Raw genomic sequence first — 18,029 nt, 5'->3', positions numbered from 1 at the left:
CACTTTCTTTCCAAGTGTTGACTTATTAAACATTATTTTCAAATGGGCTTTATTTGCGTTACCTGAATAAACCCTTCTAGTTAATAAATTACTTAGCAACTTTGAGTGACCGGAGCAGTAGTTAATCTATTGATAATGCAACATTTGTTCAGACCAACAAAAATAAGAGGCAGTGTCTGGATGAAGCTCAGAATCTTCTGCTTGCTGGCATCTGAAAATGTGTCTGGCACCTGCTTGGTGGACTCAAATCTCAGAGCTAGCTAAAACTTAATGGGGAAAAGCAAATGCTGCAGTTCGTTTAAAATGAAGTTCTGGGCTGCCTTTAGCAATCACTGGAGTTGTCACAGCTCTAAACCATGGATTTATTTTAAATACTTTGTTCTTCACTTCGAGACTTCTTACATTAGATATTTATTGTCAGGATTCTTTTCCAGCTTCCTTCCCAAGTAAATAAGGAAATCCTGTTCAAAAGAAACCAGGGAAGTGTTTGCTATACTTTTTTTTTTAATTCCCAGGCACTGAAGTTCTTGTTTTACAAACTGATGTCAGTTTGAGATTAACTTGAACGATTTGAGTAATGAAAAGAGAAAAACTTAGCCACAAGAGTAAATATACTGCAGCTTAGTGAAGTATACTGCAGTGTACTTTGAGTTAAATATTGCTATAGTTAAATAGTTTTCCAGTTAAATATTACACAATTTTGGAGTAGAAACGGTGAAAATAGAAAGCATGTTGACCCGAGAGACAGCTTCTCTTTCAATTCTTCCTCCTGCCTTTTCTGTTTACTGAATTTCAGTGCAGTACAAGCCCAACAAAACAGCTTGCACCTGGCAAGATCTGCTGCGTGTAAACAACGCTTGGCCAGGCTCCGATGGGCCGGCCTCTTTAGGTTCCCTCCCTTCAGCCACCAGGCCACAAAACTGTTTTAATACACTGTTTGCTTCTAGCTATAGGGAACTTCTGCTCCCAACTATATAATGACCCATTTTTCAGGACAAAAGGAAAATATCTTTGCTGCTCAAAGTCACCAGAAATACAAAGTGGCCACAGAAGAGCCTGGTACACATAAATATAAAGGTAGTGCTGTAACTTCCTTATTTTATTTGCATGATATTTATACCATAAATATAACTGTTTTTTATCACTACTATATGTCCAGTGAAGATTTCATTGACATCTTCACTGTGTCCAGTGTGTCCTTCCAGGTTTGCCTGAGGTCATCCATGACTCAACAGTGTGCACAAATAATTCCAGATTTCCTCCCACTCTGCACAATCTCATATTCACTCCATCTGCCACCTGCTTCCTATTCCCCCACCTCTGAAGGTCCCTTCTAATGCTCTTGGTGGTCTTGACTGACAATCTGACAAGAACCACATTTGAGATGGAGCAGATAGCACCAAACTGGAGGATTAAGGGAGTATTTCCTGAGCCGGAGAATCACCATGCCCCACTCCCAGAAAGTCTTTTGTGTCCTACCCTTGAGGCTAAATAGTTGGAAGATACACAGCCAGATTCTCCTCTTGTTACTGCTTTCTTTGTTTTTAATACCAATTAGGCAGCAGGAAAGACTGAACAGCTGAATCTTTCTAGTCACTGGCATAAAGTCCTTCAACAGATGTAAAAAGACCTATTGTATTGTAAAATAGAGAGTATCCAGATTAGAGTATCCACACTTCAGCAGTCATCCTGGAGCTAGACCCATGTGTCAGAGATGAGAGCAGCCCACAGGACTCTCCAGCATCTGCACTGGGGCTAACGCGGAGACCAGTATGTGTACTGGCACCTCACCCTTTACAAAATCTGCCCCAGAAAGACAAAGTGGCCACCAAGCAGCCCCAAAACCTCTACAGAGGTGTGAAACAGTGAAAAAATGCAAAAAGGCTACATGCAGCATTGGTGTCTCCTGAAGTGTCGTGATCCTCCTGCTACAAGCATTTAAATAAGCGTAAATACAAACAAAGCTATTCCCCATGGCCATTACTACGTCCTTAGGACAGTCGCGCTAGCGTAAATACAACTACATCAGGCCAGGCCAAGCTGAGACTTCAAGAAAACTAAGGTTCTGCTGGACAGAGCTGAGCATTTAGCTTCACTGCATGTTTCTAGCTAGAAGATATAAAGTAACTTGCACAGTTAATATAGTACAAATACACTGCCCAACCCATTTTGCTCTTCTTTTCTGGTTACAGGAGGAAGAAAGGCTTTCCACGCAAGTAAGAACAGTCCCCAGTGGCTTCCTCTGCTTCCTCGGCACCCATAGCGTTTGGTGGCACGCTGGGAGACCACGTCCTGGTGGGAGCCGCGCCGCTAACAGCCCTCGGGAGTACAAATGGCAGTTCCCTTAGCGAGGCAGCAACAATCTCATTAAATTCTCTATCAACTTGTGTATTGCTTTTAATCTGTCCCAGGAGGAAACTACATTCCAGGCAAAGTCAGACAGATACATGACAGATGCTTTACCATGAAGAAGCTTCTGAAAAGTACACACAAAAAAAGGTATTCTTATCTGGCACCCTAAAGAGAAATATTTATCCTCCATTGAAAATGGAGGTTAAAGGCACTCATCTATGATAAAGTTAATCAAATTTAATGCTTCAAGGCTTAAGCAGATTGCTTAGCAGGACTTTGCTATATGTCAGAAAAAAATTACTATTCTTTGTAAAATGTTACAGAGGCAGTTAGGTATGTTATGCATTTCATCCCGCTTCTCTGGAGCTGAGGCTGCAATGAACCTGTTTCGACATTATCACTTTGTTAATATAATACAGAGACAGGCTCGCAGGCAGCTGTAAACATCCCTTTTGTTCCCACAGCCGGGACCCTCGGCGTTGTCCGGTGCTTCGCGCAGCCCAGTCCTGGAATAGCTGCACGGCCATATCCAGCCTCAGCGCCTCCAGCCGGAGTGAACTGTGTCAACCTAAGTGATCTCCAGGGACACATAGGTAGATATATATATATATGTATATATATGTATATGTATACACATACACACAGATATATATAGCCCTTACGATGGATCCATCATTCAAATGATGAAATCATTTCAAGTACTCCAAAATTCTAGTCTACTGCAACAAAAAACACGTTTCTTTCCCTTTTAAGCCTCAGTGATCCAATAAATTAACTCAGTGCTCAGGACAGTGTAAAGCACAAGAAAGCTGAGGTTCTGGAGATGCTGCAGACAAACCTCGAACCTATAGTTAATGATCTTGGGAGGACTTACTAAACTGGAGAATATTGCTTCAACGTTCTTGGCAAATCTCAGTGAGGGAATTACCATCCAGTACACGCGCTCCCTTGCATGAATATATCTGCTCTTGCAGTACAAACCGAACAAAAGAAGTCCCTTCATTTTCTGTCCTAAAATACTACTGATATTATAGATTTAAAAGTGCCTGTGTTCTACTCAAGAACTGGCTTTCTAGGTATAAACTTTCTGTAGAAGGCTAATGAAGCACTATTCCCTTAAAGACGAAGGGCACTCATGAAGGGAAGTATACTGTTGAAAGTGCCCCTATATAATTGACATAATTAATGACAAAGCTCAAAACCTAAACAGCACCCAAAGAGGTGAAAGGTTCAGTATTTTGTCAATTAAAAATGAAAGATCTGAAGTCAGATCTAAAACATCAATGCTACGGCATTATTGGAGATCAGTGTGGTATGCGTATGCACATATATTCCCTGCTCTATTTATCAAATCCACTGCTTGGGGCATTGAAAGACAGACATGCCAGGTCTGAAAGAATTCATTGATATGTGCATTTGGGGCAATTATTGCTGTTATTTGTGTAACACCATATGCAGAAAGCGCATTGAACTGAGAGTGAGGTCCTCGCTCTGATCTGCTGACAGTATAAATCATGATTAAGACATGAAATCACAATGATTTGCAACTGCCAGTGAAAAGTGAGGTCTGAATCTGGCACATGGGGGAACTAACAAGCTCTCACAGCCATGCCGTGGTCTGCTCTTGCAGAGGCGCAAAGATAAGGACCATCGTCCAAGGTTAACTCAAACCTAGCTCAAACCCTGCTTTTCGCATCTGCTCGACCACAAGGCTTGACAGGGTGAGGCCGTGTGCTTTTACAGCCAAATATTCAGCTGCTGCAGGGTAGGAGTGAGTGGCTGAAGCACCACAGCCCAAATCTCCGGGTGCCAATCGATGGGAATCCTGAGTTTGGAGTTCCTTGTGAAGGAAGGACTTACATAGCCCTACTATCCTCTAGGACAAAATGCTACATCTAGGCCATGCTCCCAAGAGATGGAAAGCCACAGCCTGACAGCATGGCCACTGGGCTGTCCTTGTCTCCAGGAGAGCTAAATTCCCTCTTTCCTGCCGCAGCAAGAGTTACATGCTTTGCTAGCTGCGACCTCTGGGCAAATACCTGCATTGCCCCATCACTGCAACCAGTGAGGAAACACAACTACAGACTCTTTTGAGACACCCTCTTCTGAAATGTAAAACCCCACTTTCACACATTTTCAGAGCTCTTAGAAATTCCTGCTAGCCAGTCGGCTGGGGAAGAACTGTTCTCAGATACTGCGGGACCAGAGGGTTTTCTTTATATGCCAATTAATACAGGTCCCAAGTCTGCAGATTTCCTGCATTACCCAGGCATGGGACAGAGATTAAGGCTTATGTCTAATTAAACGGTTCACTGGGTAAGTTTTAATGGGATGAAGGAGCCTGGAAGAATCAAGAGGTTTTGCTAGTGAGCTACTTCCATGTGGCACTAAGCCAACACACAGAACTTTTTTAATGGAAGCAAACAACGTTCCCTCCCGCTGGTGTCATGACCTCGAAATTTTACTGTAGTAGAATTTCATCAAAACAGTAATCTGATACTCTCAGAAACTTTGAAAAAAATGTTTTCAGCATAAGCTTACATTTCTTAGAGACAAATTTTGAATGCAGAAATTCAAATATTAAAAGTGGCAACATTCTTAAGTATATTTTACAGTGAAAACAGTTGGAATTTCAGTCTCGTATTACCCTACATTGGTGCAGAAAACCCATAAATGTATTATCATTTTACTATGATATTTTTAAGATCTGAAAAATTCAAACTGTGACATGCTCATTTTTGGAAGGGATATTTGAGCGTATTTTCCCCCATTTTTCCCCATTGTTCTTTTCAAAACAGACTTCATTCATTCAGTCTTACAACACTGACAGTAACTAAATATGTATTTAATCAGAGACAAAGACTATCCATGGAGGGCTTCAAAAGAAGAGTAAGACCACATCTTGCAGATGCCTACCAGCTGATTTATGGTTCTGGAAAATCTTATGTGAATTGGTAGATTTGCCCACAAGAATAGTTCTGTTACAGTCATAGGTTGGGAAGAAAACCATGAAAAGACTATGGAAAATCAGAGAATGAGGACTAACTCCTAAGAATTAATAGTAAAAGAACTCTATAGCTTAAGAGTGTCCTGGCTTCCTTTCACTTTCATTTCTAGTCTTTTTGAAGACAAACAAAAGGAAAGTTTTGTTTCTTTTAAATGAGGTAAGATCTTCCTAACGCTTGGGAATGAAAATCTGCTAAAACCTTATTCAGGATGCAGAATTCTTTCTCTGATACAGTTTATCAGTAATTAAATCAACTTTTTACAAGGATCTCTCAGATGAAATTTCTTTCCTATGAAATTTATGAAGCATGAAAAAGAACATGAGATGGAAGCTGGGTTTTTTGTAAGATTCTTTTGTGCATGTGTTAAAATCTATTAGAAACTTCTGTTGTGAAGATCATGCAAAAAAAAACCCTTTCCATTAAATAAAAACAAATGGAGGTTCCTCTAGCACTGCTCTGTAAGGGGCTGGGACGCTGCAAGCCAGACGAACCCAGACTGTCACGCTGACTCTGCTGAGAAGTTGTAGGAGGAGATCATGAGCTCACTTTCAAGAAAACATTAATTCTCTCCATTTGATGCATGTTTTGGAGTTACACAAATTTGAATTCCTTTGGCACACAGTCTAAATACTACTCAGAGCCAGACAAACAAATTGCCTGTTGCCACATTAAACAGGAATGTAGGGATCATTTTGCTATGAAAGTTTATGGTGGAAGACCAACAACTAGTTTCCCTGTAGATGGCTCAATACAATGCAGTTACATCTTCTAAAGACCATCCAGATAGCCACAAGAGGTGAAAAGAAGAGCTCTTTGTTTTAATTTTGCCCTGGAATGCTACTGAGAATTCCCGTCTGGAAGCTGCCTGCATCCTAATGCTCAGGTTAGGACTTCCAGGCTGCAGCCACTATTTCAGCCTGAGTTGCAGCAACAACATGAAAGTGAATCCAAGTTTCTGTGTTTGGATTTGAAAAATCCGTTTTCTGTGGCTGCACTGTTAGCAGATCCATAGTGGTGCCACCTCTAAAGATTTTGAACCACCCAGAGCTAAGTTACGAAGCTGCTCCTAATCTAAAGACCCCCAAACCCCACTGAAAGTTGATGGACACACGTCCTACATCACGCTGGTGCCTTTGGAAACCTTCTGCTTGAGCTAAAAAGTGCGGAGAAGGGCTTGCAAGGAGGAACTGTGCAGGTTTGAAAACACACATAAGCAAACAACCCCCTCAAAAGTGAGTTCAGGTAGAGGATGTACGTGGTTAATCTAGGCATCCCACGCTCGGGGGTGCGGTGGGGGGGAGAACCGCACTGTCTGGGCAGCGGCAGCACTGGCTCGGGAGCTGATGGCACGGCACAGGAGCCGGCACCGCAGCGGGACTTGCTCCGAGAGGCTCCGCAGCGGCAAGGGAGCCCCGCGGCCGAGGCGGCGCCGCCCCCGCCCCTCCGCCGGCGGCCGGGGGAGGCTCCCGCCGCCGCCGCGGGGCTTTTAGCCCGGAGGCGGAGGAGGGAGCGGGGAGAGCGGCGCTCGCGGGCGGCCGAGCAGCGCCGCTCCCCGGGGCGCGGGGCCGCCCGCGCCGCTGCGTCCCTCCCTCCCTCCCTCCCCTCCTCTCCTCTCCCCGCTCTTCCTCCCTCCCGGCTCTTCCTCGCCGCCGCCGCCGCGATGCTGCCCGCCGCCGCCGGCGGCCCCAGCGCCGCGCAGACCTGCGGGCTGGTGCTGGGCGCCGCCGTGCTGCTCCAGTCCCTCTGCGTCGCCGTCACCTTCTTCTACTTCACCAGCGAGCTCAGCCAGGTGGGTGGCGGCGGGCGGGCGGCGGGCGGCCCCGCGGAGCACGGTGCACCGGCGTGCTCCGGTGCGGAAGTTACACCTTTTCTTTTTCCTTTTTTTTTTTTTTTTTTTTTTACGGCCCCAGAATTAGGTTTTTTCAGAGTTCCCAACTTGCTCTCTCATCACATTACACTGCTTGGTCAGCTCGCCAGAAACCTTAATAGCGCTCGGGGGACTGCAAGAGCAATCTCTGTGAACGGGACGTTCATATATAGACAACAGGTGAAAAAGACAGCCAAGAAATACTTCTCTCTTTCTTTCTTTCTTTCTTTCCTTTCTTTTTTTTTTCTTTTTTTTTCTTTTTCTTTTCTTTTCTTTTTTTTTTTTTTTAATGGCTCCTTCAGGAAAATACACGGTTTTAAGACACTGACTAATCCCCAAAGAATTTCAAGCAGACAGCAAACACCACTGAATTTCGCATCATGACTTGTAAAATACCCTTTGTATAGTCTAGGTTCTTTGGGTTTCCTGAAGTTTCCTGAAGTTTACATTTGGTTTAGATTCACGTGAGCCTTTGTGTGTGCAGTCCAACTTTATAGAGATCCCGCTCACAGTTTCCCTAAGTGTCCTAAGTAAACTTTACCACTCTGCTGTACGCTGGTACCAGCACGCTGCTCTCTCTGGGGCACAAAGATACAAACCTCCCTGTAGGTAAGTGCGCTATGGTTATGCAATTCCAGGAAGTATTGCACAAACGCAAACTATTATTTGTTTCCCATGCATTTACCCCACAGCAAATTTGACAGAAGTGGGAGTCTTTTGAGAAGTGAAAATCATTTGTGAAGCAGATGTTAACTTGCTTGTTAACTGTCCTGCAGTCAATGCTTGCATTTTTAAAGTGTACAAAAGAGAGATTTTTTTCTGCTCAGTCTATAGCTGTGACCCTTCCAAATTTTGGAACTACAGAATCATAGAAACAATCATTTTATGAAATCAGATTACATAATATCAGTAATGTAGAAAAGCTACATACCATGCCTTTTCTTCATGGTAACAAACTTGCCAGTCTAAGGAAGGAGTAGCCACACTCATCTTTCACTGAACTACATACACCTGAACCAGAACCACATCTAAAAGTACTTGCCCAAACTATAGCTATTTCTGAAGAATAATATGCCTGCATTTACACTAAAACACTAAATCTGCTCATGCTGAAATTCTGGTGGGCTAAAAAGTGACCTTGCTGGCTCTGTGGTATGTGGGGTGCCTTAAGCACATATTCTTCAGTGCTTCATCTGGTGCATGATCGTAGTATCAACATAGAATCACAGCGTTGGAAGGGACCTCTGGAGATCATCAAGTGCAACCCTCAGCAGAGCCCGTACAGGGATTGAACCTGCGACGCTGGCATTAGCAGCACCATGCTCTAACCAACTGAGCTAAGTACTCTGCCTGATAAAGAAGTATAAAGTTTATCTAGAAATACAGATTATTCTTGTTGAGAATTTGGGATAAATCTCAACATACATACTGTGATTTTGTCTGCTCATTTTTCTTCTTTGTTCACAATATCTGCCTTTCTACACCTTCAGCAAATTACTGTGGCTGCACAGATGCAGATATTTTTATCTTTACAAAACAAAACATGCATAACTCTCTCTACAGCTGTAGCCATCTGAGCAGAACTACAAATATGACCATTTGTTCCACAGTTTTGTTATGGGAGGAAGTGCTGAGACGTGAGCACAATAAAGTTCATTATGCTTCAGGATACAGAGCTGAAAAGCAAATACCCTCAGACTTCCTTCGTTTTTTAAAAACACAGTCCCTGTAGTAGTCCTGGAATAGGGAGAAGCTTTACGAGTGTTCAGATTCTGTTAGCATTGCTGTGGGACTTTCCACCGCAGAGATTTCAGTGCTATGCAGAAGCCTTGCAACACCCTGATGCTTTGGTTTCTCTACCTGCTCTTCCTAGAGAGCAGCAATACCAGTCCCTCTATACCAGATGTCAGTGATACAAGGTTGCATCACCTGCAGATCTCAAAATGGATGCAAAATACTGTTCCAGTGACAGTATAGTAAAGCTGTTTTGGAGGAAAGTATGACTGGTAAGCAAAAGGCAAAGTGCAGTACTGCTTGCTCCCAGGCGAGAGGGCAAAGCTCAGAGGGGAGCCTTGCCAGACCTGATAAGAGAATAAACAGTAATGTCTGGTCTGCACACTATTTTTTCAAACTATCTTGTTATAAAAACTAATGTAGTTAAATCCATCAAAGTCCTTAGCTTTAAGTGCAGTTGTACCTTAATAAGCACACAATTTTTATCACTTTGAGTTCTCAGAACAAGAAGCCTGACTTAAATACACCGCTGCCTTTGTCAGCAAAGATATGGAAATCTTCATGAACACTCATTGTGGTGGCAGCATTTTGCATGGTCGACTGCAAAGGACAGAAATCTTTTCAAATGCTTGATTAAGCTCTGAGAGTCTGCTGTCCAAATTGACTGCTTGCTGTTAAACAGGATAAGAACTGCAGTGTAATATGGGTGGATTCTCCTAATCCTTCCTGAGTGCAAAAGCTCATCCTAGATGCCTTTGTTTCCTAACAGGCAGGAAAAGAATGAAGTGTGGAAAGTGTGGAGGAGGAGGAGGAGGAGGAGGAGGAGGTAGATCTTGTTTGCTGCTTGCAATACCCCAGGCTTAAGGACAGCTGAAGCTGGTACATGTTGAGTTAATGTATAGCAAACCGAACCAAACTTTTTTAACACAAGAACAGTGACATTTAAATATTAAAACAAGAAGTCGGTCTGAATGCACATTCATTGCCGCTATCTTTCCAAAGTTTGTGTAGTACTTTGCTTGTGTAACGAGTCTTACCAGCCTTTATAGCTGATGCAGCGCCACGGAGTTCAAAGCAAACAGGAGTTCATAATCCGCTGGCACTTGCTCCCAGGCAGTTTAGCTTACGTGCTCTTACATTAAACAACAGCGCCAGCTTGAGTCCTGCGCATCGCCTAGCCCTGCACAGGCAGCAGAGCTTGGGAGAGCTTTTCCGCTATCACTGAAATGCTTTCGGTTAGATCCCCTCGAAGTCAACAGCAATTTTGCCACTCTACAAACTCATTGCTCTTTATCTGTTGGAATAAAGGTGCCCTCCCTTTACCCGGAGGGCACGGACAGGCCACCAGCCTTCAGCTTTATAATTCAACCTGAACCCAAACGCCTCTGCTGCCAGCTTTGCTATGGCATATTAGGCCAAACAGACTTCCAGATCGCTACAGAGCGACCCCAGACTGCTGCGGATATGTTCCAGGAAAGCCTGGATCAGAAGCGCATTTTCTGAAAAGACAGAATGGAAAATACTTTCAAGGTCTGATATTTGATTTCCTCCTCAATAATTTGAGGAGAAAAATCCATTGTGCAAAAGAGATATTTTAAGGCAGAATCAGAGAAACTAAAGTGTTCGCAAGGTTGTGATTTAGGTATTGAATTTCCCACAAAGCTTATTTAGTGGAGTGCTGCTTACCAAACCTGTGTCCGGGGAGATGGTGTAAGTGTTTCTTTGCAGATTAGGCATCTCACTGTAATTAAATAAAAATGCAAAATCAGGATGTGTTACTCATTCCGCCTGAACAGTCATAACTTGTACCATACTAGTAAGTGCTGCTAAGAAAAACAAGTGTGCTCCTAAGCACAGCGAATTAGAGATACACTGCAGCTGAACATCTGCAAGCACACCGTAAGCAAAAAATTTTGTCTTTCCCTTCCAACGCAGCTCCAGGACACGTATTCAAAGAGCGGCATTGCTTGTCTCACCGGGGAAGAACTCGGAAATTTCATACAGAACCTGGACGTAATTGAAAATGAAGAAAGAGAGGCCGATCCCTGCTGGCAAGTGAAGTGGCAACTGGGAAAGCTAATTAAAAAGGTATTTGGGAACCCGCACGTTGATAGAGCGGCGGGGTTGATGATATTCAAGCTCAGAGAGCTAACTTCCAGCAGCGAAGTCAGGCTGGGCGCGCGGGCGCGGAGCCGCAGCCGAGCCACGGCACCAGCCGGGGAGGAACGGCGCGGGCCGAGAAACCCTTCTGAAGGGGAAGAACCCGCTCCCCGTTCGGAAACGCGCGCCAGCACGAGCACAGGAGACGCCGCGCCGCGGGAAGGGAAGCAGGAGGGCGCGCGAGCGGCGCTGGGCACCCCCTGCCCCTCCACATCTCCAAAATCCCGGCGTATAAAAACCTCATCCGTACCTGTTCATGTCAGGCTGAGGCTTACCTGGAAAATTTTGCCTCCCCAAATAGACGCCGTATTTAATACGTAGGCAAAGATCTCAGCAGCTTCGGTGTAAGTTCTGCTAGCGAAGTCCTGTCACCCTGCACGAAGAAAACATTGCTTTATTTTGCAGATGTTCACGTATCTAATATATCTAATATATACCTGATAACTCTACTGTCTCCCTCTTGCTGAGGAAAGCTAATAAAAATACATTAAAAAAAGGGATGTGTAGGAAGTAAGATACAGTGGCTTACAAACTAGAGATAGAAAAATAAACCGAGTTCAGTCTCCCAGGGGTTGCAGAGAGTTGTCCTGTGGATGCTGGCGTGCCGCATTGCTTACGGAAGAAGAGCGCAGGGCCAATGTTTCCAAAAGGAGCAGAAACTCGGCCGTCGGGCTGAGCCCTCCTGAAAATGTTTTCCCAGATATTTAGTTACTAAAAAAAAAAAAAAAAAAAGCAGATACGGAAATATTTTATACCAAAGAATTAATGATGCAGGCTTTTTTGATTTGCTTAATGGTCAAATTCATAACGCCACTTATTCATGAGTCTGAGGATAAGAGGGCCCATTTCCTGCATCTATTACTTTCCGCCGACAAACTAATTATTTTTCTCTGTGTTTGTTGACAGATGATGTCAAGAAGCTACGAGGAAAACATATCTGCAGTCAACGGTACTACGGTTATTTTATTAACCGCAGCAAAAAGAGGCTGCTCGCGGGGTCTGACGCGTCGCGGCTCGGGCAGTTTTTGGGCCGCCCAGCCCCAGGGGACTCATCCTGGCCGGAGCCTGCAGATGCTCGGCGGGAGCGTGTGGATTTGTTACGGGGGGTTATTTTGGGGAGGGGAGAAGGAGACAGTAAAGCAAAGAGGCATTTAAAGACATTGCAAAGGGAGAAAGAGAGAAAGAGAAGTCTGAGCCTTGTTACCCCAAACCATCTCGTCCACGCTGTAGTCGATTAAGAAAAAGGCACGTGCATCCCTTAAAATAAGCTCAGACGAGCCGGGCGCGTTGACAAGGCGCCAGGCGCTCCCTGCCCCTAACCGGAGCCGGCGTTTCTCACCCTCCTTTAGCCGGAAGAGCCCTGACGTTGCCCAGCGCCGCCGAGCAGCCGCCGCTGAGTCCCGGCCACCGCGCAGCAGCGCACCTCACCGGGAGCAGCAATAGGAGGAGCTCTCTGTCCCCGCACAGTAAGGAGCAACCTGCTCAAAAAAAAAAACAAAAAACAGATAAAAATCGTGGCGTTTCTGCCCTCTTTGCTAGCTCGATGCTCACTTCACGCTCGCATGGAGTTAGCATCAAAACGTCCCGTACAGAACATCCTTTTTTTTTTTCCGGCTCGTTCTTGCAGCGTATGGAGAAACCCTGTTTGCTCGTGGATGCCTCACTAACTTTTCTTCTGGCGCCTTCATTAAAAAATAAACAAACAAACCCCCTCTTCCTGATGCTACGCTTTCCTCTTTGCTTTCCTCTACTTTCCTGCCGTTCGCTGTCCTCGTGCCAGCTGCTCTGGTGACAGACCCAGCGGGAACGCAAGACGCGGGCAGGGAAGACGTAGACGTCGAGGTCGCGTTAGCGAACGGCTCCCCCGGGTTTCTGCCCCTTTGCAGGGCTACTGAGTAACTGCACGGTGCTACGTGCTTGTTTGGGGCAGGGGGCAAAAATTGTAAGTAAAAATAGCGAATTCCCACGTTATTTTTGACAGACTGGTCAAATGAGCTGCCTTTGAAGCCGACGGGAGCAGCCAGCTCCCTTCTCTCCCGGCACGCAGCCTCAGGCTAAACTACTCACCGGCTTTTGACTTTCCACCTTCTCCCTCTCTCTTATATATTTTTTTTTCTTTTTTTCCTCCAACAGGTTCCTCGCCCAGACGAGGCCGCGGCCAAAAAATAAACAGCTGGGAGTCGTCGCGGAAAGGCCACTCTTTCCTCCACAACGTGGAGCTGAGAAACGGCGAGCTGGTGATGCCCAGCACCGGCTTCTACTACATCTACTCGCAGACGTACTTCCGCTTCCGCGAGAGCGAGGACGGCGGCCCGGCCCCGACCAGGAACCCCAAGCAGCTCGTGCAGTACGTTTACAAACTGACCAACTACCCGGAGCCCATTTTGCTCATGAAAAGCGCCAGAACGAGCTGCTGGTCTAAGGCGGCAGAGTACGGGCTTTACTCCATCTACCAGGGGGGCGTCTTCCAGCTCAAAAGGGACGACAGGATTTTCGTCTCCGTCAGCAACGGGGATATAGTTGACATGGACAAAGAAGCGAGTTTTTTCGGAGCCTTTTTGATCAGTTAGAAAGGCGGAAGCCGCGCTCCGAAGGAGCCGCTCGGCCTAGTTAGGACCAGCTTAAAATTCTGCAAAATCGGGGGCGAGAAGCCAACCCGGGCTCCCGGCTCCCGCGGTCCCCGGCGGGCTCGGGGCCGAGCCGGGGTCGGGATCGAACCTCCCTTTTACGGGAGCAAAAGGCCGCCAGAAATCCCAAACACGCCTCTTCGCCTAAGCTAGCAAAGCCCTTAAGCGCCTGATTAATTTTAAGCACACGAAGAGCCCGACTAAAAGCGGGGTTTTTACACGCTTGAAATTAAATACGCGCTTAAGCGAGCAAACAGGAGCCCGTCTGAAGCAGGAGGCTGAGCAGAAAAGCGGCGCAGTACGGCGAGCGCCGCTCGGAGCGGCCCGTCCGCGGGAGGCAACGCGCCCCGACACCCGGCCTTCGCCGGGGGACGCGCGCAGCTGCCTCCACCGAAGCGCGAGCTGCAATTTAGGTAATGCCGTTTTGGTCCTCGTTTTATTTGCAGGAAGGAGTGGACGTGTTTTTTTTTTTTTAATTTACACTAGCCACTGCATTTGTTAACTGTATGAGTAGGACTATTTCGTGTGTGTATATATATATGTATATATATATATAAAAAAAAATTTTGCTAGCGTGAGCTATGTGAGCCAGATCCACAGGATAAATCAGCTGGCATAGATCAGCACCTCAGCAATATCGGCGGCACCGGAGCGATGCTGAATTGCACCGTGCATCGTTTTGACTGGGTTTAGCAAAAACTGAAGAGAAGAAGGTGAAAGTGAAAAGAAAAATGGGGAGGGGGAAGGAAGATAGCTGCTCTGCACGCGTTACCTGGAGTCAAGGGAACGAGGCCACGGGAAAAATCTGGTGGTCTATTTTCTCCATCGTTTACTGGAGTGCTTTGCTTTGGCTCACCTGCAAATCCTCTACTTCAGCACCAAACTGAAAATACTTCTACCAAAGTTTAGTCCAGTTTTGGACTGCACTTAATTCAGAAATTGTCTCCCCAATACAAAAGACTAGGTTGTAAAAACCGTTCCCTACCTATCCGAATGCCTCCTGTATTGGTGAAAAGACTTTGGCAGCTGCTTATCTTTACCAGCAGCCCAGGCTTTATCTAAGCACAGGATTGACTCACATCATCAAATCTCGATCAACTTAGTCTATTAAGAAGTTTAAATTGTTTAAAAAAAAAAAAAAAAGTGCTTATTTGAAAGGAAAAATACATTTGAACTGTGAAAAAAAAATCAGAGTTATTAGTAGCAGCTTAGCATGAAAACCCTCCGTACCGTTGAGACATGGTTTATATAACCCAGTAGTCATGTTTTGCTAGAAAGGACTGGGAGGAAACTGTGAAAATGCAGGAAACTACCCAAACTGAGAGCTGAGATTAAGACAAACTGCCTAATACACACAGCTTTTTTTGCTTCATGTCAGTCTTCAACTCCCAATATGTAATATCACACCAACTCATTTATGCTCCCGGGCATTATCTTTTTATCTAAATACACCTATTCTTGGTCTCTGCATGCAGAGCATAGCCCAACTGTGATCGTACTGAATAATCGTATTTCTGAATAATCCAAAGCCATGCGTGCCAGATATTATCCTGGGGAGAGACTGTAAAGCGGTATCAGACAGGGCACATTTGAAGACGAATAGAAAGATATATCAACTTCCGTTGGTAGATTTGCACCTGGAATCATCCTTTTCATCTCATTTCTTTATGCCAGATGGTGAATGTAGCAAATTTTTATTCATGGGTGTGGGTTGCAATAACATACAAATTTTGTAATTTTTGTATGTATATTTTATATAAAACATTTTTACTAAATAATTATTTGGTCTTGTAGTGATTACTGGTGTCGTTCTGTGGCTCCCAACGTTGAGCGCTTCCCTGGGTGTCCCCCCCCATTTCTGGGCTTCAGTAACCATTCAAACACTGGAAAATCTATTTAGTATGGGAGCAGCTCATCCTCACCGTTACCTAACTGCTGCGGAGGATGTACTGCATTGACGATGACCACTGACGTGGATCTTGTGAAGCGGGAGTAAACTGGGGGTCCCGCGTTGCTGGTTTAAGCACTGCACGCAAATCACATACCAAAAGACCTCCCTAATGGAGGAGCAACCTAAAACTTGTTTATCCCTGGGCTTGTGTTAGCTTTAATTTGGAATAGGTGGGCACGTCTCAAGCCATGGCGAGTAGGTCCGTGCGCGCGGCTCCCCGCACCCGCGGGAACCGGTGCGCTGTCGGCGGCAGCCCCAAACCGCAGGATGCCCACAGGTTTAAAAACAAACAAAAAACCCTTTCCGTCCGCGTAGAGTGCTTTTATTTCAGCAGAGAGGTCTTTTTTCTGGTGTTTCCATGGGAGAGAGGGCATATCAGCCAACTTGCTTTCACTGCACCTTTCATTGCTTCATAGAAACACATTTCTGTTTTTTGCTTCTCTTTCTAAATGTCACTATTCCTGTTTGTATTACAGCAGCATTCGCTCGCCCAAACGGGATCAGGGATGCATTTTGCTATACACTAGACATAGAGATCTTGAGATTCACATTTTGAGGTTTTGTCTGACATCTAAATGTTAGGGTTTAAAAAGACTGAATAGAGGGATCAATATAACAGAAAAAAAAAGATCTCTGATACTGAGAAAAGATTCTCATTCATCTCTCCACTGTGTCTTGCTCCCTTCAGTATCAGAAATGGCAAATAGGTTTGGATGATCTCTAGGTCTGACCCAAATATTCATAGTTTGGGAGCTTTTTATACATCGTTGCACAAAAGTCTATAACCTTTTCATCACAACTATCCTTAATGCTGTTCTCCAAAACTTTTCTCCTTTCCTTCACATAGAAGGACTGAAATTGCACACTGTGGTACGGGTTAGAAGTCACACGCTGTCCTCCGAGGGACGGGGCACCGTAGGTAACTGCGTGACCGCTGCAACGCAGCTGCCCTGCAGCACCAGGCTGTTTCCTGAGACGTTTGCAACCGGAAGCTGTAGAGACATTCCCATTAATTTCTGCTGACAGTTTTAGGGGTGACACCAAGTTGGGACACCGGGCCATGACAAGAAGGCTGTAGATGGAGCTGCAGCTTAGGGCAGAAACCCGTCATTTAAGCGGTTTCCCATCCTTGCAGGCTGTTCCATCACACTCAGACTCCTTCTCTTTGGCACACGTAATCCTTTCGTACCAAACGCACGACACAGATAACACTCAGAGCATTAGCAAACGTTAGGGAACCCAGAGTTGTTCAAATTGCCTTTTAGAAACCAGCAAACTGAATGCAACAGAGCCCAAAGACGCAAATACCTTTCTGAGATACTTCTGGTTTTGTCTGACATGACTTCTTCAGCTCGTATTATTCTCTGTTTGTATCAGGTCATCTGTATTTATCCCATACAACTATGGGGTGAAGACAGAGTGGATTAACTGCGTATTTGCTGGCAAATTCAGCCAAATTAACACTTGCCATTTAACACCAGAGGCAGAAGGATCAAAAAGAAAATAGGGCCAAGAATAATTAATGCTCCAACCCCATCCTGCGTGTTCTGGCACGAGCACAACTCAAATCACGAGCAATACTAACAAATACGCACGAGTCAGGTGAACGTCTCCATCCCTTGTCAGTGCAGCTCTTCAGCCATGAAGTTCCCTGTTCCGCGAGTCGCTGGAAAGGGGGCTGCAGCCTCCAGAACCACAGTCAGGGTGACGTTAACTCTGAAACTGGGGATCTGATTCAGCAGGAACGTCCAATGACCTTCACAAAAACGCAGAATAAACCTTCCGTTACTCTCACACTATAAATTATTTAATAAACTCTACGTACCTTTAACTGAGAGCAAACCGATCCGTGACCACCGAACCATGTTCTCTCCCTGCTTAGTGAACAGGTAACCAAGAGAGAAGTTAATACAACGGTGCAACCTGGTAGCGTAAGAGACTGAAGCAGGGTGAAAAGGTAAATCTAAGAAGGATGCCTCTCTCAACTAGTGGTATTAGAGCAAAGCCTCGCTGATTAATTTACTAACACTATTTTGAAGTCTGCTTGCAGATATTTACTTCCATATAAACAACTACAATGTGATTTGAGCACATTCTGCATTTTAGATTAAGTTAGATTACCACTATTACAGCAGCAATATTCACTTGCACTTATTCAGTTCACTTATTGAACTGTAACCTTTGAAAGCGTACACCAGATGCTACCTTCTGTTCTTAAAATACATTTATAAGAAAAGTCAAAACATCTTCTGCCGCTCGATATAATCAAATAATTGCATTTGCTGTTCTCCGAATTGTTGGAGATGCATCATTTTTACCTGGGAGATCTC

At 45.0% G+C, this 18,029-nt stretch overlaps 1 protein-coding gene across 1 annotated transcript; it reads left to right on the top strand.

The window, feature by feature from the left end:
- The first annotated feature begins 6,931 nt into the window (after positions 1 to 6,931).
- Positions 6,932 to 15,526, top strand: TNFSF10 (TNF superfamily member 10). Its single transcript, XM_062583107.1, has 5 exons — positions 6,932 to 7,149; positions 10,897 to 11,049; positions 12,028 to 12,070; positions 12,471 to 12,587; positions 13,255 to 15,526. Exons 1-5 carry the CDS (start codon positions 7,021 to 7,023, stop codon positions 13,689 to 13,691), a joined length of 879 nt encoding a protein of 292 aa, XP_062439091.1. The 5' UTR covers positions 6,932 to 7,020; the 3' UTR covers positions 13,692 to 15,526.
- Positions 15,527 to 18,029: the final 2,503 nt, after the last annotated feature.

This window comes from Rhea pennata, chromosome 9 (assembly GCF_028389875.1).
Source record: "Rhea pennata isolate bPtePen1 chromosome 9, bPtePen1.pri, whole genome shotgun sequence".
Taxonomy (NCBI): Eukaryota; Metazoa; Chordata; class Aves; order Rheiformes; family Rheidae; genus Rhea; species Rhea pennata.
Note: the sequence above shows the minus strand (reverse complement) of the source record. Positions and strands in the feature narration are given on the sequence as shown.